Genomic DNA, 21,071 nt, shown 5'->3' with positions numbered 1-21,071 from the left:
TTTAGACTTTTCCCCCCTCCCCCTTCCTCCTCCCCAAAAATCCAAATTAGGTTTTAATTATTGCACACTACTTCAGTTTCCTTAATTCCTCTTTGGCAGGTTTTTCTCAGCCCATGGAATCTGTGGAATATTAATTTGGCAGGCTGTTAGTGCGGTATGGAATGAACTCCTGGAGTACTTTAAAACAAGTTTTAATGCTTCATTTCCAACATGGAAAACCAGTCTTTTTTTTTTTCATCTCTGTTGGGTAGTTTTGTTTACACAAAATCTTTCTAGAAAATTGAAAGCAGATAGTTGAAATCAAGATTCAAAGCATGTTGGTTTATGATTCAATACCTGTGTATGGATCCAGCAATGGGTAACTGGTCTGAAAACCAGGTTTTTTAAAATTCCTGTACCCCACCTTTCACTCCCCCTTTTATTCCTTCCTCCTTCCCTTCAACAGAACAAGATGCTTTGTTGGCAAAAAAAAAAAAAAAAAAAAGTTTTTAAATTACCTTTGCTTTTTGTTTGAGAGGATAACCCTGAGTTTGGGGCAATTCCTGTCCTTGGAACTGGGATACCCCAAGCTGGGGATAATTCCTGCTGTTGGAGCTGGGGTTGGGGGGTACCAAAACCATGAGTTTGGGGTAATTATTGGAGCTGGGAGTGGGAGGAAGGTGGCGGCTGTGGCTCTGGAAGCCCACACGGATTCCAGCTGGGATGTAGGATTGTCACACAGGCACAGCAGTACCTGAGGCATTCCCAGGCTGCATTCCCAGGCTGCATTCCCAGGAAGGAGCAGGGCTGGCTCAGGAGGAAGTTGTGGCTCATGGCTTCAGACTGGGACAATGACCATCTGTGCCTGAGCCACCAAAAATTCAGCCCAAAACCTCAACACTTCACCTCTCCATCCAGATGCAGCTCGGGCTCAGGATCTGCTGGGGACAGCACCAAGGATTGTTTTTCCAGAGAATGATTTTAAGAAATTCCTTCTCTCCCATGGAAATCCACCACAAGTTCAGTTTCATCCCCATGTATCCATCCCTTCAATACACAAAAGGAGTTGAGTGAATGACTAAGAAAGAGGATTTCTTAGGGGTTTTATCCAGCATTTGTTAGGAGAATAGGAACAAATCTCTCATTTTATTTCATGTTTTCCTCTTTGGCCAGATTAGAAGGTATTTGTAGTTTCTTAGGTAGGTAGAAAAAGAAAGGTAACGCCCTATTTTTATAAAAACTGTGCAGGACAGTCAGAAAGTGTTGGAGAGCTTGGAATATGGAATCCCAGCCTGCTCAGCTGTGGTGTCAGCAGCTGCCTTTGCTTTTCCTGAGCTGTTTTCCACGAGAGCTCGTGTCGTGACCCACTGTGAGTATCACAGATCAGTTCCCTGGCCTGGATTTCCAGCCCCAGGCGGGAGGAGGAGGCCAATTTTCCATCAGAGGGTGGGAAAATCTCCTGCTTCACCTCTCCTGGCTGCTCTCAGTGTGGGGCTGGTGTAGGAACAGAGTTGTTCCTTTCCCTCTCCTGTTTGGTGGGATGTGCTGCACTTCCAGCCCAAGGGACACCCTGGATAGCACAGCAAACAGAAACGTGGAGCAAAGCTTTCCCTGGAGCACAAACCTTCCCTGATCCAAACTCTATTGGCTGTTCCAGGTGATTTTGCCAGCTGGATTTTCCCTTTCCCTGCTCTAGACCATTCCCAAATGGCCCAGAGAGTGATTTTCAACACAGCTTGTAACTTAGAATTGGTCCTTCTGCTGTTCTGCCAGATGTAAATTTACCTCTTCCAGTCCATTTGTGTCAAGAGCTTAAACTGTGAACATTTCTCTTTAATATTGGTGGGTGTTAACTGAAATAAAGGTTTATTTTCATGCTTTTAAAAAAAAATAATGTCCTGAAAACATGGAAGTGAAACCACTTGGGTTCCTAGCGGCTCATCTAAGGTCTGTCCCAGGAAGTCCAGCTTGCATTCCCATTCCCAGGATGGATTTTGCCTTGGAAAAGCATCTCCCAAGTAGGTTATTTATGATTAATGAGCTTGCTTTTATTAACACTTCTGTCCTCTTGCTCCTGCTGTCACACCAAATCTAGGGGAGTACAACTTTTAAATTGTGATCCTTTGGAAAAGAGCAGGAAAAGTTGGAAGACGGAGCAAATTGGCTTTGGAATGACCAAGGGCAAGGTTTGAGCAGGGAAGTTGATCTGGGAGGGAGCAGGGGGGGACTGATTGATCCATTCAGGAATTAACTGTGTGGGAAAGGACGTGGATTCTCCTGGAATGTCAGGAATCAGTTGGAGGAGCTGAGCCCAGGCTCACCTGAGCCAGCTCTGCCCACTGGGATGGGTTTGTGAGAGCTCTGCCTCTTCCAGCTGTGCCACCCTGCTGCTTTCCCAGAGTCATTCCAAGGACCAAACTCCCTGCCCTGGGCACTGCTGGCTGCTCTGCCTCAGCTTGGGGTGTTCTAGGAAAGCCAGAGCTGACATTCCTGCTGGAAAGGGTGTCCTGAGGGGGAAACACTTCCTGGGATGCTCAGGGCCACTACTGGGAGACTTCCAGGCTGGAGTTAAAAAGGTCTGCTCCTTGTCTCTTGGAAAGACTGGAGATGAAACCCCACATTTTGATTGATCTGGAGATTTGCAGAGCAAGGAGAAAATGAATTCCAATGTTCCCTTATCCTTATGTGGAGATCAAAAATCAACATGCAGAAAAAGATGAGTGGTAAAATAATGCTTTATAAATAAACCCCTTTTTTGGCATCTAATCTGCCTTTCTAGTTCAATTTGATTTGCAGAGCTGAGCTGTGGGGCTCAGGCAGAATCCTCTGGCCAGGGTGGTTCCCAGGCAGGGTGTGGAGAGCAGGCAGCAGGTTCTGGTTTTTTGGATGTGTGACCCAGTTCTGAGGAGATGTTTTCCTTTGGTGACACGCAGCCAGGTGACACAGGTGGGACCAGACCTCAGGAGCCCAAAGTGAAAAGGCTGAGCTGGTGTTTGGCAATACCCAAATCTGCACTTGAGTGGTGGCATCAGCATCCTGGGGAGGCAGAGGATGCTCCAGGTAAGTTCATACCTGGACTATTCCATCTCTAACTGCAACATTTCAGCTTTATTTTTAATTTTTAATTGTTCTGTGTAAAGCTGGAGCTTGACCAGAGAAAACAACAGGAAGCCAAGTTCAGATTTCCAACATTTTATTTATATACACACATCTGGTAAACAAAGTCATTAAATGTGTAACACCCTTCCAGCCTGTAATTAGAGCACTCCAATAAATCACTTAAATTCCTCTTGACAATCCATTTGGCTGAGTACAGATGCTGCCTGCTGCTTTTAGTTCTGGTCAGGAATTTTCCTGCCCTGAACTGAGGCAAGGAAGGTGCCGTGTCCCTCGTGGGTCTGGTGTCACTGGGGGCTCTGTGACTTGGTGCCAGGGGAGGAACAAGAGGTGCTGAGCAGTTCCATCCCTCCCTTTTGCCTTTCCATCCCTCCCTTTTGCCTTTCCATCCCTCCCTTTTGCCTTTCCATCCCTCCCTTTTGCCTTTCCATCCCTCCCTTTTGCCTTTCCATCCCTCCCTTTTGCCTTTCCATCCCTCCCTTTTGCCTTTCCATCCCTCCCTTTTGCCTTTCCATCCCTCCCTTTTGCTGTTCCTTGCTCTTTCAGGAGGAAATGATGATTTCCAGCTCTGATCCAGCCAGGCTGAAGCACTGGTGGGACAGGGCTTGCGGCAGCCCAGGCTGCAGCAAGGGCTCCCCAAATCCCCCAAATCCATCTCTGGCATTCCCAGCTGTAGCTCTGACTCCAGGCTGCAGAGGAGCAGCTGTGGTGAGGTGTGACTGGGGAAGGGTTTTGTCACTTGGAGGTGTCACATGAGACTGGACTGGCTGTGCTGAAACACTGAAATATTTTGTAAAGTGCCAAAATCCTGGCTCATATCAAAACTGAAATATTCTGCAAAGTACCAAAATCCTGGCTGGGCTCATATCAAAACACACTAAAATATTCTGCAAAGTGCCAAAATCCAGGCTGAGATCACATTGAAACACCAAAATACTCTGCAAAGTGCCAAAATCCAGGCTGAGATCACATTGAAACACCAAAATACTCTGCAAAGTGCCAAAATCCAGGCTGAGATCACATTGAAACACCAAAATATTCTGCAAAGTGCCAAAATCCAGGCTGGGCTCACTGGGAGCAGCCTGGGGCAGTGGGAGGTGTCCCTGCCATGGCAGGAGTGGCTCTGGGTGGGATTTAAGATCTCTTTCAACCCAAACCATTCTGGGGTTTAATCCCTCCCAACAAACAGCCCGGTTTTATCGGGACTCAGCCGATGGATCCACTCACACTTTCCTGGCTGAGAGGATGAGGAAGCTGCAGACGAGCACCAGAGTCACCCATCGTGCCCAAATTCCTGGCGGGCTCACATCGCCACCTGCCTACCTCGGGAAGGAGCTGCCGCTGAGTTTCACTCCATCCAGGCTCAGGTTCCCTTGGCAGCAGGGCCCGGGAGGCAGGAATGGGAAGAGGGGAATGGGCTCGGGCTCGGGCTCGGGGCTCTGTGCGGAGGGGCCGGGGCTGGAGATGTACTCGGGCTCCAGCAGCAGCCTCTGGTAGAGCTGTGGCCAGTGTCCCCTGCTGCCAGCGCTGCCCAGCAGCAGCTTGTCCCCAGGCTCGGGGGGCTCAGCCCAGCTCTCCTCCACCGGGGTCGTTTCGGGCTCTTGGAAGCCGCTGGGCAGGAAGGGGCTGGAGGGAGCGCTCAGCTCTGCCTGCGGGGGAAACACGGGATAAATCCGGGCACGGAGCTCCCGGGACTGCACAGCTCCTCATCCGGATAAAAACAAAAGATCTCCGAGTTCTTGCGGTGTTTAATTTGCCCAGCACATCCTTCAGTCTCCTCCAGTGGAGATTATCTGCTGCCAGAGATTGCTGGATTTGCTGCTTTAGGAGATTACTGCCTGCCGTGGCTCCAATTGCTTTTTATTTTTTGGTTGTTTTTTATGAAGGTTTTGGGATTAGAATGAAAAAAACCCCTCTAATTTACCTTGGTAGCCGTTAAGCTCCTGGCCCACGTGGCGTTGGCAGGGTCGGGAATGGCTTTGCTGTGCCACTGTGGCAGGAGGAGCGACAGGAGCCACTGGAACCTGCAGCAGGGGATAAATACAATTAAAAACCTCAATGGTGAGACCTGCAGCACCTTTGTGCTCCTTGGGTGTGGAATTAAGGCAGGTGTGATCGTGGATCTGCCCTCAGAGGGACCTGCAGAGCTCTTGGCTGGGTAGGGTTAATTCCCAAGGATTGCCACCCTTCTGCTTGGTTTTGAGACCTGGTTAAAAATTCACAATATCCATGGACTGCAGGTGTATTTTAAGGTCAGAGCCTGATTTTATTATCATTCATGTACTCTGGAAGCTTCATTTTGGACAATCCTCACTGTTCCACGCTCATGAAGGGGCACAACCATCCCATAGGACAAAGGAAAATGGCTTTAAAGTAAAAGAGGGTTGATTTAGATTAGAAGGGAGAAAAGGTTTTTAAAATGCCCAGGGTGCCCAGAGCAGCTGGGGCTGCCCCTGGATCCCTCCCTGGCCGTGCCCAGGGCCAGGCTGGATGGGTTTGGAGCAGCCTGGGGCAGTGGGAGGTGTCCCTGCCATGGCTGGAGTGGCTCTGGGTGGGATTTAAGATCTCTTTCAACCCAAACCATTCTGGGATTTAATCCCTCCCAACAAGCAGCCCGGTTTTATTGGGACACAGCCGATGGATCCACTCACACTTTCCTGGCTGGAGGCACAGAACAAACGCAGGCTGAGAGGATGAGGAAGCTGCAGATGAGCACCAGAGTCAGCCAGTCCCCAGCACCTGAAATGGAGAGCAGGCACCAAAAAGATGAAAAAAACCCCAAATCTTTGTGTGCTCCATGAATAAACCACCCTTCAGCTCCGAGGAGACATCTCTGGGAGCTCAAAGCTGAAGCTGAAACAGCAAATCTTCAGGAACCGAGAGATCAGAAGGCTTGGGGAGCTCCAGGGATTTCAGAGGAGCAGGAAAAGCATTCCCAGAGTGTGGAAAGGAGGATCCAAGGGCAAGGAGCAGCCTGGCACGGGTTCCTTACCCTCCAGGCAGACGCTGTCGCTGTTGCCCCGGGGGCCCTCCCCGGCCGCTGTCGCCGCTGTCATCCAGAGCTCGTGGTGCTCCCCGGGCTGCAGCCCCGCGATGTGCAGGGAACGAGGAACCTTCCCAAAGGGAACGGCTGGAGGAAAACCGGGATGGAGATGGAGAGCCTGGCACGGGGCTTTGCTGCCTTCAGCTGGGCTCTGGATAATGGGAAGGAGGGGAGGAGGAGGAATAAGGAGAAAAAAAAGGAAGAAGAGGAAAAAAGTGGAGGAAGAAGAAGAGGAAGAAGAGGAATAAGAGGAAAAAAGTGGAGGAAAAAGAAGAGGAGGAAGAGGAATAAGGAAAAGGAAGATAGAAAAAAAGGAGGAGGAGAAAGATGAATAAGATGAAGAATAGGAAGAAGAAGAAAAGAAAAAAAGGAGGAGGAAGAGAAGATGAGGAAGAGCAAGAAGAAAGATCAAGAAGAAAAAGAAGAAAAAGAAAAGGAGGAAGAAAATAAGATGAGGAAGAGCAAGAAGAAAAAGAAGAGGAAAAGAGGATGAGGAGGAGGAAGAAGAAGATGAAGAAGACAAAGAGGACGAAGACGAAGAAGAAGAAAAGAGGAGGAAGAAGAGAAGATGAGGAAGAGCAAGAAGAAAGAGAAAGAAGAAGAAAAGAGGGAGAAGAAGCCAGGATGAATTCCTGGAGACCTTCAGTAATGAAAGGGGAGCAGGAGGAGCATTTCCAGCCCCAGAAACCCACCATGGACCTCGGGCTGGCCCTGCCTGGAGCTCCTGTGCAGGTAGATGTGATAGGCAGTGATGCAGCCCCTCTGCTGGGGAGCTGGGATCTCCTCCCAGGACACCAGGACACCGCTGGCCCAGGGCGTTGCGAACATCTGGGGCCCGGCTGATGGGGCTGCAAGGCACGGGATTGCTGTTAGAGCTGAGCTTAAACTGAGCTTAAAACTGGCTGGGAGGGTGTTCTGGGGCTGACCTTGTGCTGTGGAGTTGGCCCTGACGGAGGCTGCCTGGCCAGCCCTGCCCTGGTAGAGCGCGGACACGCGGATCCCGTAGCAGACGTTGTCTCGGATCTGCTCTGGGAGGAGAAGTTACACCTGCAGAGCTGCCCCTGCCAACATCTGCACAAATACTACAGCAGCTGCTCTAACCTGAGACAAATCTTGGCATTATTGATATTATTTGGATAATATAATATAATATAATATTTATAATATAAATTATTATATAAATTATAATTATATAATATAATTATACTTATATAATATATCATTACTATATATAATATTAATATAATATAATATAATATAATATAATATAATACAATATAATATAATATTTATAATATAAATTAGAAATTATTATGTAAATTATTATATAAATTATAATTATATAATATATTTATATAATATATAATTATATTATATTATATTATATTATATTATATTATATTATATTATATTATATTATATTATATTACATTACATTATATTACATTACATTATATTGTATTACATTATATTATATTATATTATATTATATTATATTATATTATATTATATTATATTATATTATATTATATTATATTATATTATATTATATTATATTATATTATATTATATTATATTATATTATATTATATTATATTATATTATATTATATTATATTATATTATATTTTCTCTGATATACTGAGCTTGGCAGAGCCATACTGGGAATTAAACTGGAAATTAATGGATTCCCAGTGCCAAGGGCAGGGATGAGTGGGATCTTGGGAAGGAATTGTTCCCTAGGAGGGTGGGCAGGCCCTGGCACAGGGTGCCCAGAGCAGATTATTTTATTAGTAGTAAAAAATAATTAGTTAAATTAATATAATATAATAAATATATAAATATATGAAATAAATACATTAAATAAATATATTAAATAGATAAAATCTATTTTATATTATATATTTTATATTTTATATATAAATATATAAATATATACATAAATATATAAATATATACATAAATATATAAAATATATAAAAATATATAAAAATACATAAATATGTAAAATACATATAATAAAAATATAAATGTATATAAAATGTATATAAAATATATAAAATAAATAGATAAATATATATTTTATATATAAATATATAAAATAAAAAATATAAATATATAACATAAAATATATTTATATATGAAATATATAAATATATAAACAATATAAATATAAAGAATATAAATATTAATAAATGTAATAAAACAGACATACGTACTAAAATAATAAATAATAATTAATTGAAAAATTTATATATTAAAATTTTATATTTATATATAGAAATCATAAGAAATATAGATAAAATATATAAAATATAAAAATATTTTTATATATATTTTATTTTTATAAAATATATATAAAATATCTAAAATATATAAATATATTTTATATATTATATATATATAAATATATATATATTTATATTTTTTATATATAAAATTTATAAAAACATAGGAATATAGAATCCCAGACTGGTTTGGGTTGGGAGAGACCTTAAAGCCCATCCAGCGCCACCCTTGCTGTGTCACCTCCCACCATCCCACCCAGCCTGGCTTGTGAAGGTGACATTTACCTGCCATTGCAGGTGACATTTACCTGTCATTGCAGGTGACATTTACCTGTCATTGCAGGGTGACATTTACCTGCCATTGTAGGGTGACATTTACCTGCCATTGTAGGGTGACATTTACCTGCCATTGCAGGGTGACATTTACCTGCCATTGTAGGGTGACATTTACCTGTCATTGCAGGTGACATTTACCTGTCATTGCAGGGTGACATTTACCTGTCATTGCAGGTGACATTTACCTGCCAGCTCAGGGTGACATTTACCTGTCATTGCAGGTGACATTTACCTGCCAGCCCAGGGTGACATTTACCTGCCAGCCCAGGGTGACATTTACCTGTCATTGCAGGTGACATTTACCTGCCAGCTCTGGGTGACATTTACCTGCCATTGCAGGTGACATTTACCTGCCATTGCAGTGTGACATTTACCTGCCAGCTGAGGGTGATATTTACGTGCCATTGCAGGTGACATTTACCTGCCAGCTGAGGGTGACATTTACCTGTCATTGCAGGTGACATTTACCTGCCAGCTCGGTGTGACATTTACCTGCCAGCTGAGGGTGACATTTACCTGTCATTGCAGGGTGACATTTACCTGCCAGCTCAGGGTGACATTTACCTGCCATTGCAGGGTGACATTTACCTGCCAGCTCAGGGTGACATTTACCTGCCATTGCAGGGTGACATTTACCTGCCAGCTCAGGGTGACATTTACCTGCCATTGCAGGGTGACATTTACCTGCCAGCTCAGGGTGACATTTACCTGTCATTGCAGGGTGACATTTACCTGCCAGCTCAGGGTGACATTTACCTGTCATTGCAGGGTGACATTTACCTGCCAGCTCAGGGTGACATTTACCTGCCAGCTCAGGGTGACATTTACCTGCCATTGCAGGGTGACATTTACCTGCCAGCTCAGGGTGACATTTACCTGTCATTGCAGGGTGACATTTACCTGCCAGCTCAGGGTGACATTTACCTGTCATTGCAGGGTGACATTTACCTGCCAGCTCAGGGTGACATTTACCTGTCATTGCAGGTGACATTTACCTGTCATTGCAGGGTGACATTTACCTGCCAGCTGAGGGTGACATTTACCTGTCATTGCAGGGTGACATTTACCTGCCAGCTCTGGGTGACATTTACCTGCCATTGCAGGTGACATTTACCTGCCATTGCAGGGTGACATTTACCTGCCAGCTCTGGGTGACATTTACCTGCCATTGCAGGTGACATTTACCTGCCATTGCAGGGTGACATTTACCTGCCAGCTGAGGGTGACATTTACCTGCCATTGCAGGGTGACATTTACCTGTCATTGCAGGTGACATTTACCTGCCATTGCAGTGTGACATTTACCTGTCATTGCAGGTGACATTTACCTGCCAGCTCAGGGTGACATTTACCTGCCATTGCAGTGTGACATTTACCTGTCATTGCAGGGTGACATTTACCTGCCAGCTCAGGGTGACATTTACCTGCCATTGCAGGGTGACATTTACCTGCCAGCTCTGGGTGACATTTACCTGCCATTGCAGTGTGACATTTACCTGTCATTGCAGGTGACATTTACCTGCCAGCACGGTGGAGAGCCGGCTCGGGGGCAGTTTCCTCCAGGCGTTCCGGGGCTGCAGGTGCGGATCCCTCCAGGGCTCGGCCCATTCCAGCAGGTACCCCCCGACGGGCAGGGTGGGGGTGACAGGGGGACTCCAGGTCACCAGGATGCTGCTGTTGCCCAGGGCAACGCTGGACACTTGCTGGGGAGGGGGCAGATCTTCCAGGGGACAACAAAACCCACCCAGGTATCACGACCCGCAGCCGAGCGCCGCCATCCCCGCCTGGGTTGTGCCACGGGGGGTAAAAATTAATTGGAATTACACAGAAGGGAGGGAGAGGGGGCTGCTGTCGGGAACATCACATTCCCATCTTTTCTCATGGATTGGGCACCCACAGCACGGCTCAGCTGTGCCATCCCAAACCCCCTTCCCCGATGGGAGCACCAGGAATGATGTGGGGCTGCTGTGGTGATCCCAGAGGAACTACAGGGATATTCCAAGGGCTGGGAGAGCTGGGCCCAGACACTGGAAAGAGCCAGAGGGAAAAGCGGATCCAAAGATCCACAGGGAGGAGAGCAAAGGGCAGAACCCTGAGCGGGAAGCGGAGCAGGATCCCGGGAATGCCGGGGCAGCGGGAGCCTTACCCGGGCTGCCCGGGAGGATGAGGATGGCTGCAGGACGGGAGCTGCCCCGAGGACCCTGGGCAGTCACCGTCACCCTGAGGGCCACCCTGGGGGTCACCCTGGAGAAGCTGGTCTGGCTGGTCCGGTGGGATTGTGCTGGGAGCTTCCCCTGGCCCAGGGCTTCCAAGGTCACCGTGTATCCCAGGATTCTCCCTCCTGCCTCCGACCTGCTCAGGGCCTGCGGGGAAAGCACAGCTGTCACCTGGGAATGCCAGAGAGGGGCTTGGGGTGAGGGATGGAGGCACAGGACACAGGGAATGGCTTCCCAAAGGGCAGGGCTGGATGGGATCTTGGGATTGCAGGAATTGTTCCCTGGCAGGGTGGGCAGGCCCTGGGATAGAATTCCCAGAGCAGCTGGGGCTGTCCCTGGATCCCTGGCAGTGCCCAAGGCCAGGCTGGATGGGTTTGGAGCAGCCTGGGACAGTGGGAGCTGTCCCTGCCATGGCTGGGCTGGAATTTAAGGTCCATCCCAACCCAAACCATTCCAGGATTTATTTTTCCCACTCAATTCCAGTTTAGTGAAGCTCTTTTGCTGTCAGATGCTGATTTTTCCAGCAGCAGCAGCACAGCTGGGGAGAGCAAAACCCCTCCTGCCCTGCAGCTGAATTCACAAGGGAGGGAAAAAGAGATTATCAGCTGCTCACCTGGATCTGTCAAAATGAGCAGGTTTTGCTTGGGAGGAAAAACCCGGATTTTACTTAAAACCAGTGTAAAGAATTATTTAAATTGAAGCACTCAGAGCACACATCTCTGCCAGTCTGTGGAACACCACACCCTGCTTTAACTCCCCTCTGGGTGCAGTTGGACTCCCAGTTTCAGTTTCCTGCTGTTTCTGTGACATTAATCCATTTGTTTGGCTGATTTTTGTCATAACAAAACAAAGCACGAAGCACAAACCAAAATGTTTGCAGCGCTGGAAACATGCTGAAATTAAATTTTCAACCCTTTTCTGGGTATTTGTCAGAGAGTAAGAGCACAGCCTTGGGAGGAAGTGATCCTGAGTCTCAGTCTGGCTGTGAAACCTCTAAAGGCAGTTTATTACTCTGTTTCATGAATGATGCTGCAGGAAGTCACTCCTGATAAAGAAAATGCTGCAAGATAAAGGTCCTCAAGTTAAAGCCACAACATCTGGGCTCACAGAATCTCATGAGAATTTCTGCTTTCACTTGCATGGTGCCTGGTGGTGTGTGCTGGGGGGAGAGCACAGTGAATTTTTTTACCTAATTCTGGTGGGTTTTAAACCAAATTCTGTCTGGAATGTTCCCTGTGGGGCCCCAGCCCCCAGCTCTGCCCACCAGACCCCAAAAACGCTGTGGAATCTGGAGAGGGGTAAAGGGAGGGAGGGTCAGGAGCCAGGGAATGGCTGCCAGTGCCAGAGGGCAGGGCTGGATGGGATCTGGGGCAGGAATTGTTCCCTGGCAGGGTGGGGCAGGCCCTGGGATAGAATTCCCAGAGCAGCTGGGGCTGTCCCTGGATCCCTGGCAGTGCCCAAGGCCAGGCTGGATGGGTTTGGAGCAGCCTGGGACAGTGGGAGCTGTCCTTGCCATGGAATGAGATGACATTCAAGATCCCTCCCAATCCAAAGAGTTCTGGCATTCCATGAAATTGTAGGTAGAAAAGTGATGATGGATCTCCTTGTTCCATGGAGCCCTTGTTCCATGTCCCTGGGAACTGCTGAAACCCTTGTGCCTCTCCCAGGGTTCAGTCCTTGCTGCAATCCTAAAAATCAGAATTGCTCCTTTCACCTGGCTCTGCTTTCCCCTCTCACCTGGCTGGGTTTTGCTGGGGTTTCACCAAACTCACCTTCCAAAAAAGGGAGAGGTTCTGGTGCCCAGGGCCCAGGTCCTGCTGCCGGTACCAGACATCCAGGATCCCAGCTGGCACTGCAGGGGAAGGAAAAGCAGAGCAGTGGGCATGGCTGGGGCATAAAACCAACAAATGAAACAACAGGGAGGTAAAACCCCTGAGAAAAAACTCAAATTGAAACTTTAAACTGTCCCTGAAATGCTGCAGGGTGTGATAATCCATGTCTGCTGTGGTTTGGCTGTTTTGAGGACGGGATCACGAGGAGAACAAAGCCACAAAGCCAAGGAGAGGAGTTTGGATCTGCTGGGGGCTTCATCCTGACCTCAGCAATCCCAATGGCTCCCAAGGACACCCACACATCAGTGCACAGCATTAACTCCTGCCTTTGCATAAATCTGAGGCTTGTGAAGGTCCTTGGGCTTGGCTCCATCAATCCCAGATCTGGATGAGGGCGTCTGTGGGATGTGTTGGATTTTCCTGTCAGGTTCTGGGCACTAAAGGCCTTTAACAGCTCCTCTGAGGCAGCTGAAACCCCTGGTGCCTCCCACAGCTCTGACTGGAAACTCTCGCTGTTTTAAAGAAACCTCCCCAAATGACATTAAAGGGAAGATCTGGCTGGAAATCCAGAATCAGAGATGAATATATCAGGAAAGCTGAGGTGACAGAGCTTGGCTCCTCAAGGCCGCTGACCAGCATCAACTGATTAAACTAAATTAGCGTTTGCTAATTATTAACAGCAGGGGGCAGCTGATGGGACAGCAGGGCTGGAGCAAAGACACAAAACCCTTCACATCAGCGATGCTGGGAGCACTTTGTCCTGCACTGACTGCAGAGAGTGACTGGAACACAAACAAGAAGCAGCAGCAGGAACAAAGCCAGAGCATCGAGTGTGAGCTCAAAGCAGCAAAATTCAAATGTGGGATTGCACCTGCTGCCCTCCAGCCTGGATTTGAGAGAAGCCCGTGAACAAGGTAAGATTTTTGGCAGTTCACAGGAAAAGGAATTTCTCCCTGAACAGGTTTGATTGGAGACAATTTGTGGAGGATTTCAGCTCCTGCAAGGCAGAGTGGGGATGATGAACACAGAGCTCCTCGGTCAGCTGAAAACCCTCTGGGGCTGGTGATGGCCACAAATCCAGGGAGAAAACTGTGGAGAGAGAGGTGAGGGAGGGAGGGAGGTGTTCACACCTCCCATCAATGAATGCAGAAAGTGCTGCTGTCGCTGGGAAATGGGCTGATCAGAACAGCACCAGCCCCACAGGCTCCCAGGAATTCACAAAAATTCAAAAAAAAAGCAGCCCAGGCCAAGCAGAGAATCACAGAATTAGTAGGGTTTTTAGCCACCTTAAAAATCATCTCATTCCAACCCCCAAATCCTTCAGCTGCTCTCAGTGAACTCTGGAAATTCCTGTTTCGAGAGAAACACCAACAGCTTCCCCGTTTGTTCACTAAAAAATTGCAATTTTCTTACAGAAACCTCTCTCAGATCTAGGGTCGGCACAAAACAAGGCAGCAGCACTTTGAGCCTGCTGAGCTGGAGTTTCCCGTGGGATGCAGAGCTGGGTTTAGGGCAGGAGGGTTCATTCCTTACCTGCTGCTGGAGTTTGGCTCTGGGTGCTGCTCCAGTCACTCCACAGCCCCCGGCCGGGCAGGATCCTGCAGCTCACCTGGAACTCGTAGGCTGTGTCAGGCTCCAGCCCCTGGAGATGATATTTCTCCCTGCTGAAGATTTCCACCTTTGGTGGGGATGAGGGAATTGATATTAAACTCCCAAGGAAACGAGAGGCTGGATTATGAATTCAGGAGAAACCCTGATCGGGGAATGATGTGAGGAATCATCAGGCCTGCAGGGCTTCAGCTGAGAAATCCCTCATTTCTGAGGGATTTGCTCAGCTCCCAGCAAAACCTTCCTTTTGCCACCTAAAGCAAATAAAACTTCATGGAATTGTGGAATGGTTTGGGTGGGAAAGAACTTAAATCCCATCCAGAGCCACCCCAGCCATGGCAGGGACAGCTGCCACTGTCCCAGGCTGCTCCAAACCCATCCAGCCTGGCCTTGGGCACTGCCAGGGATCCAGGGACAGCCCCAGCTGCTCTGGGAATTCCATCCCAGGGCCTGCCCACCCTGCCAGCCAGGAATTCCTTCCCAAAATCCCATCTAAATCCTCCCTTTTTCAACTCACAGCCATTCCCTGTGTCCTGTCCCTGCAGGCCTTGTCCCCAGTCCCTCTCCAGCTCTCCTGGAGCCCCTTCAGGCTCTGAGCTCTCCCCAGATTTTTTTTCCTTCTCCAGCAGGTCCAGAACTGCCTCATTCCCGAAGGGAATTACCGTGCTCCAGGTGCTGCTGCTGAGGGGGCGATACCTCAGCCTGTAGTGCTGTGCTTGTGCCTCATGGTGCCAGGAAAGGCTGCAGCTGGTGGCAGAAGAATCATCAAATTCCACCAAAAAGTCAGGAGGATGTGGCTTCACTGGCACCAAAACACAGAAACAAGCAGGGCTCAGAGAGGCAGCACAGCCCAGAACGGGGGGTTAGGTGGAAAATAGGATTATTGGTTTAGGCTGGATGATTTTTCCAAGAGGTTTAATGTTTTTCCAAGAGGTCCTGAATATTTTCAGGTTTTCCCCGAGGTCTGGGGCTGACTGGGAGGTGAGGAGTGGTGCTTTACCTATGTCTACCAACATGAAGGTGAGTGGCTGGGAAGAGGCATTTCCTAATTGATTGGAGGCAGAAACCACCACGGTGTAATTGGAGTTAAAATCCAGCTTGCTCAGAGTCCCAGAGCCAAACACTGGGCTGGGAGTTTCTTCTGGAAAGCAGGAGGTGTCAGTCCCATTGGAGAGCCTGGAGCAGAAGGAAAAGTTTGGTTGGATTTCTGTGGAGCAGGGAAGGTGTGGGGGGACAGGTTCCCTTCCCAGAGGGATGGATTGGCACAGGCTCTTCCCTGACCCCCGAGGGAGCTGCAGGGCACCATCAGAGAGCTGCTCCAGGGGGTCATTAGGCATTAATTACATTTACAGCCCCTCACTTACTCTATTCCATAGGCAGTGTCGAGGTAGGTGAGCCTTCCTTTGTGCCAGGTGCAGGTGGGACGGCCCCGTGTCCCAAACTGGATACAGGACACGTTCCTGGGCTCGTCTGGAGGGCCTGGAACAGAAATTCCTGTCAGTCCTAAAATCACAGCCTGCTTTGGGTTGGACCTTTGAGGGTCCTTCAGTCCAACATCCTCAGGCAGAGCAGAGCAGAGCCTCATCCAGCCTGGCCTTCAGCGTTTCTTCCTCAGAGAGGTTGGTAGGAGACATTTTCAGGGGTGCTGGGTAGGGAGGACGTTGTTTGCAGATTTATGGAGCCTCTCTCCCCTCAGGAATAACACAGAGCTGCACAATTCCAAGCAGGAATATTCCCAACAGGAAGATCCCCTCACAGCCAGCAGCAGCCCTGGCCAAAGCCACCCCTGGGAGCCCCTCCCTGTTCCCCAGCAGGGATGAAGAAGCGATGTTCCCTTACTCCCAGCCCGGATATCGATCCCACAGACGAGTTTTGCCCTGTCTCCACAGATGGTTTTGCACGTGAAGGTGTGTTTGCCGTGGCTGCTGAGCAGGAAGGTGCTGCTGACGGAGCCTCCCTGCCCTCGGATTTGCTCGGAGCTGTTGAGGAAGATCGCTGCCCGGCACCAGGAGGCTCCTGGAGGAGCTGCCAGCCTGCAGGACACGGTGATGTTGGTGCCAGGCGGCACGGCCTGGCCACTGCTGGCTGTCACCGTCCCCTTGGCGCACACCCCTGAGGCTCTGGGGGCACTCACAGCCCCTCTCCTGCAGGATTCTGTGGGGGAACAGAAAATTCCAGCTGGAACCCCCTGGTTTCCCTGCAGCATGTGCTGTGCTCAACCAGGGGGTCCCCAATGCCTGCTGGAGAAATTCCAGGCTCTGCACAGGAACCCCTGGGATGTTCTCTGGGAGCAGCAGCCGCTCCCAGTTCCCAAAAAACCCAGGCAGCCCCAGAAACAACCTTTCATCGGGGATTAGAGAGGTGCCTGTGGCAGCAGGGCTGTGGCAGGAGGCACAGGAAGGACCCAGAGCTGCTCCTGGAGCCCTTCTGGAGCCAGGCTGGGAGAGCTGGGGGTGCTCACCTGGAGAGGAGAAGCTCCAGGGAGAGCTCAGAGCCCCTTGCAGGGCCTGAAGGGGCTCCAGGAGAGCTGGAGAGGGACTGGGGACAAGGCCTGCAGGGACAGGACACAGGGAATGGCTGCCAGTGCCAGAGGGCAGGGCTGGATGGGATCTGGGGCAGGAATTGTTCCCTGGCAGGGTGGGCAGGCCCTGGGATAGAATTCCCAGAGCAGCTGGGGCTGTCCCTGGATCCCTGGCAGTGCCCAAGGCCAGGCTGGATGGGTTTGGAGCAGCCTGGGACAGTGGGAGCTGTCCCTGCCATGGCTGGGATGGGATGAGATGGGATTTCAGCTCCTTTCCATCCCAAACCATTCTGGGATTCTGTGAACACAGATTTTTTCCTGTTTGTGAGCTCTGCCTGTCCCGGTGCCTTTTCTCACGTAACCACCTTGAACTGGAACCCAAACAAACTCCCTGCATCTCTTGTGAACTCCAGAAAGGGAGATGCTCACTGGCACTTGGAGTAGAAGCTGGAAAAATCCTAATTAGGCTGAGTGCTTGATTAGAGAGCTAATTGCTCAGTAGGAAGAAACCCCTCTTACCTGCTGTGAAGTGCAGCACCAACCAAATTGCTGAGGGCACGATCCATGAAAATGCCATTTTGGTGCCTAGAGAGGAAGGAATTGCTGTTACCAGCTGCTGAAGAGTGATGTTATGTACAGATCTTCGTGTTTTTCTGTTTTACTAATTGAGAAAATCCCAGATGCTCATTTTGTGAGGCTTTTCTAATGAAAAGTTTCATTTAAATCCAGAGGCTGTGACTTTCAGGCTCTCAGCTCACCCAGAACCTCTTCATGTGGTGCCTTCTGTAGGTGACTCGTGAGTGCCAGGATGAGCAAGCTCAGCGTGCAGGTTCTTCAGGGAAATGTTCTGCCTTCCACTAAACTGTGAGAACAGCAAAGTGCCCTGCAGGAGTCACAGAGACCCTGCCCTTATCTCCCATACCTGGCTCTGACATCCAAAAAAACACTGAATTCCATACAACACCATGAAAACAACTGTTAAACTTCAATAGAACAATTAAGAGTGATTAATTAAGTGTAAATTAGAGTGCTTTCTTAAGTCACTGAATGAAAAAGTTAAAGTTTGGAGTTTAGACTAGTTTAGAGGACAGGAGATAAAATAGAAAATTGAAGATGTTGTCTCTTGTCCTTCTTTCTTCTTCATCTTCTTCTTCTAGAAATTTTAAAGTAGTAGTAAGTGATTAGATAGAGAATGGTGCAGTGCAGCTCACAAATATTGAGTCATGAAGTCACTTAAAAAAAATACATGTGTCATTAATTGAGTGAAAATGAGTGTAAAAATAAAAAATCTGCATATTTCAAGGCCATTTTGTGCCATTCCAACCAATTTGAGCCAATCAATAATAAGCAGAAAGTCCAAGAAAGACTGTCCAAGAAAGACTGTCTTTTGATAATATATTAATAAACATAAGAAACAGAAACTTAATGAATGCTTTTAAATTAATTATTAATTAATTAAATTAATTATTACTTAATTAATGCTTTTAAAGTATTCTTCCTAACACAAAACTAAAATAAATGAAACTCTCTGTGAAAGAGAATCCCAAAAAAACTCAAGATCCAGCATCATTGCCCCAAATACCAGGGACAAGGGGAAGAACAGCCTCACCTCAAAGGATCTGCTCAGAACTGCTGGAGATTTAACTGAGATGGGAGAAAAGGGTGAGGAACTGCTGAGGAACCACCTCCAGCTCAGAGCTGAGAGTGGAAAATGAATGGAAACCCCCTGGATTCCACATCAGTGTGATGCCTGAAGTGTTTTAACTTTCATATTTTCCAGATTCTGCATTGGTGCCTAACTCTGAACTTCACAGAAAGCCCCAGCGAGTTCTCACAGCTCAGGGAGACGAAATTGCAGCTCCAGGCCCAAAGGGTACAACCAGCAGGGAATTGATGGAGCAACCTGTGAGGGTGGGACTGCATCACCTGGGGCTGGAATTGGACAATTAATTCATGGAGCAGAATTTATCAAAGTGTGAAACTCGTGACTCAGAGCCCAGCTCGGGTGCAGCCACGGCCGGGCTCTTGCACTGCCCAAGGTGCTCCTTGGAAGGGCTTTTAATAAATCCCTGTTTTATTCCTTTAACCCTGCCCAGCCTCTGCTCCAGGAAGGCATCAAGGGAGGGAAATCAGCACTGCTGGCTCTAGGGGATGAAACACAAAGGGGAGGGGGAGAAGTCTCCAGGTGTCTGTGGGGTACCAACCTGCACCTGCTTTTGTGTTTTCTTATCCCCCAAATCTCCTCTGGGAGCACCAGGGTGGCAGGCCACGCTCTCTGTCACCCTGTGGATGTGGCACAGGGATTCTGGCTGTCCCCTCAGCCTCCAGCTCTGAAGCACCACAGCTCCAGAGCTGGCTTTCAACCCCACTTCTCCCTGGAAAACCTCTGCTGTGCTGTCCAGGAGCTGCTGGAGGAACATCTCGGTCATTCAACCCCGCTCTTTGTGCCCCAAATCTCCCCAGATCCCTGGCACTGGCTGAGGTTTTAGGGAAGATTTCCTGCACTTTGGCTGTTCCCAGGCTCTGTGAGGACAGTGACACCCCAGTTCACCCCAAACCTTATCAGAAATCCTGGGGGATTTCATCAGAGCCCAGGGAATGAGGGAGGGATTGTTCAGGATGGACCTTTGGAGCTGCTCTCCTTGGGCTGCTCCATCCCAGGGTGCAGGGAATATCTGGGATAGTGAGCATTTAACAGAGCTCTAAATGAATTCATTCTTGCTGCTATTGTTCCTTCTCTTTTCAGGCTGCCCATGACATCAGCTCAGCTTTTCTGGCTGTTTGTGATCAGCTTTCCTTCCCTCGGACACCTCAGCACAGGAATTTCAGGCACAGCTTCAGAAATGAGGCGACACAAAAGTTTGCAGCCTCCAGGAATCCCAAATTTTCCCTTTGAGCCTCCCTCAAAATTTTGCCTTTGAGCTGCTTTTCCTCCCTCTCAAAGCCAGGAGCAAGGCCTGGGCTCCTTTCCAGAGCTGCCAATAATTATCATTAATTAATAATTAATTTCCTGGGTGGGGAGGAGGAGGGGGAAATACCCCACAGAATTCCAAATATCAAAAACTTCTTTTTACCTCTCGTTTCTCCTCTGCCTTCATCAGTTCCCGTGACTCTTCCTCTTTTCCAGGGCCCTTCCCAGCTCCAGGAGGCTGCCCCAGGATTGGGATGAGTTTCAGCCAGGACAGCACCAGGAGTTCTGTGGGATCCAATCCCGTTTTTCCTGATTTCCTGGGAATGTTCACTCGGTTCCCCTCACGCAGGAGGTGTCGGAGGGAAGATGCTGCTGGATGGCTCAGGGGATCAGAGGTTGGGGTTGTAGTGACAGGCAGGAGGAAATCACCCTCCTTTCACTTCTATTTTTTTCTTATTTCCTTTTCCTTCTTCTTTTAAAAATCTTTTTAGGTTTTATTTTTTCTGATTTTCTTTCCTTTATATATTTGTTTTCCATTTTTCTTTCCCCCCTTCCTCTTTTCTCCTTTTGTATTTTTTTTCTTTGCTGTTGTCTTTTTTTACTTTTCCTTTTTTAAATTTCTTTTTCTACTATTTTTTCTTTTTCTTTTTCTCTTTTTTTTGGTCCTTTTTTTCCTTTTTCTTTTCCCTTTTTCTTCTTCCTTCTTTTCTTTTCCATTTTCCCTTTTTAATATTTTTATCTTTATATTTTTTACCTTTTTATAATTTTTATTGTTACCTTTTTTATATTTTTTAATCCTTTTTATCTTTTTTATCTTTTCTATCTTTTCCTATTTTATTTTTACCTTTTGCATCTCTTTTATATATTTTTTTAACTTTTTAATATTTTTAAATAATTTTTTTTGTTTATATTTTTTAATCCTTTTTATCTTTTTAATCTTTTCCCCTTCCTTTTTTCTCCTTTCCTGCTTTCCCTTCATTTTAAACACTGAACTCTGCTTTCCAAGGCTGCTCCAAACCCATCCAGCCTGGCCTTGGGCACTTCCAGGGATCCAGGGGCAGCCCCAGCTGCTCTGGGAATTCTATTCCAGGGCCTCCCCACCCTCCCAGCCAGGAATTCCTTCCCAAAATCCCACCTAAATCCCCCATTTTCCAGCTTAAAGCCATTCCCTGTGTCCTGTCCCTCCATCCCTTGTCCCCAGTCCCTCTCCAGCTCTCCTGGA

General features: G+C 47.8%; 1 protein-coding gene and 2 long non-coding RNA genes across 4 annotated transcripts; 2 read left to right on the top strand and 1 right to left on the bottom strand.

Moving 5' to 3' along the window:
• Nucleotides 1-3,155: 3,155 nt before the first annotated feature.
• Nucleotides 3,156-17,608, bottom strand: IL12RB2 (interleukin 12 receptor subunit beta 2). 2 transcript variants are annotated; one of them, XM_086841434.1, is made up of 15 exons: nucleotides 17,458-17,608; nucleotides 16,257-16,571; nucleotides 15,782-15,896; nucleotides 15,418-15,593; nucleotides 15,080-15,219; nucleotides 14,343-14,487; nucleotides 12,750-12,829; nucleotides 10,908-11,124; nucleotides 10,281-10,481; nucleotides 7,066-7,167; nucleotides 6,832-6,987; nucleotides 6,089-6,226; nucleotides 5,748-5,835; nucleotides 5,021-5,120; nucleotides 3,156-4,745 (listed from the first exon to the last, which is right to left on the bottom strand). In XM_086841434.1, the coding sequence occupies exons 1-15, from the start codon at nucleotides 17,513-17,515 to the stop codon at nucleotides 4,416-4,418; spliced, it is 2,361 nt and encodes a 786-aa protein (XP_086697560.1). In that variant the 5' UTR covers nucleotides 17,516-17,608; the 3' UTR covers nucleotides 3,156-4,415. The 2 variants fall into 2 exon arrangements, with proteins under 2 accessions (XP_086697560.1, XP_086697561.1); XM_086841435.1 differs by having other exon boundaries at nucleotides 7,066-7,162.
• LOC147651775 (uncharacterized) lies at nucleotides 10,339-15,441 on the top strand. Its single transcript, XR_015273637.1, has 3 exons — nucleotides 10,339-10,377; nucleotides 12,960-13,723; nucleotides 15,368-15,441. It is a non-coding gene; the product is annotated as an uncharacterized LOC147651775 (long non-coding RNA).
• On the top strand, nucleotides 16,390-20,028 carry LOC111932955 (uncharacterized). Its single transcript, XR_015273636.1, has 3 exons — nucleotides 16,390-16,462; nucleotides 18,719-18,849; nucleotides 19,685-20,028. It is a non-coding gene; the product is annotated as an uncharacterized LOC111932955 (long non-coding RNA).
• The last annotated feature ends 1,043 nt before the right edge of the window (nucleotides 20,029-21,071 follow it).

Source organism: Cyanistes caeruleus, chromosome 9 (genome assembly GCF_971803275.1).
Source record: "Cyanistes caeruleus chromosome 9, bCyaCae1.hap1.1, whole genome shotgun sequence".
NCBI classification, from domain to species: domain Eukaryota; kingdom Metazoa; phylum Chordata; class Aves; order Passeriformes; family Paridae; genus Cyanistes; species Cyanistes caeruleus.
This window is presented reverse-complemented; position numbering and strand designations above follow the sequence as displayed.

Coding starts and splice junctions, on each gene's coding strand:
- IL12RB2 (XM_086841434.1), bottom strand. CDS start 17,515: ATGGCATTTTCATGGATCGTGCCCTCAGCAATTTGGTTGGTGCTGCAC. Junction 16,572..17,457: donor GGTGCTGCACTTCACAGCAG/GTAAGAGGGGTT, acceptor GTTCCCCCACAG/AATCCTGCAGGAGAGGGGCT. Junction 6,227..6,831: donor GGGCCAGCCCGAGGTCCATG/GTGGGTTTCTGG, acceptor GTTTTCCTCCAG/CCGTTCCCTTTGGGAAGGTT.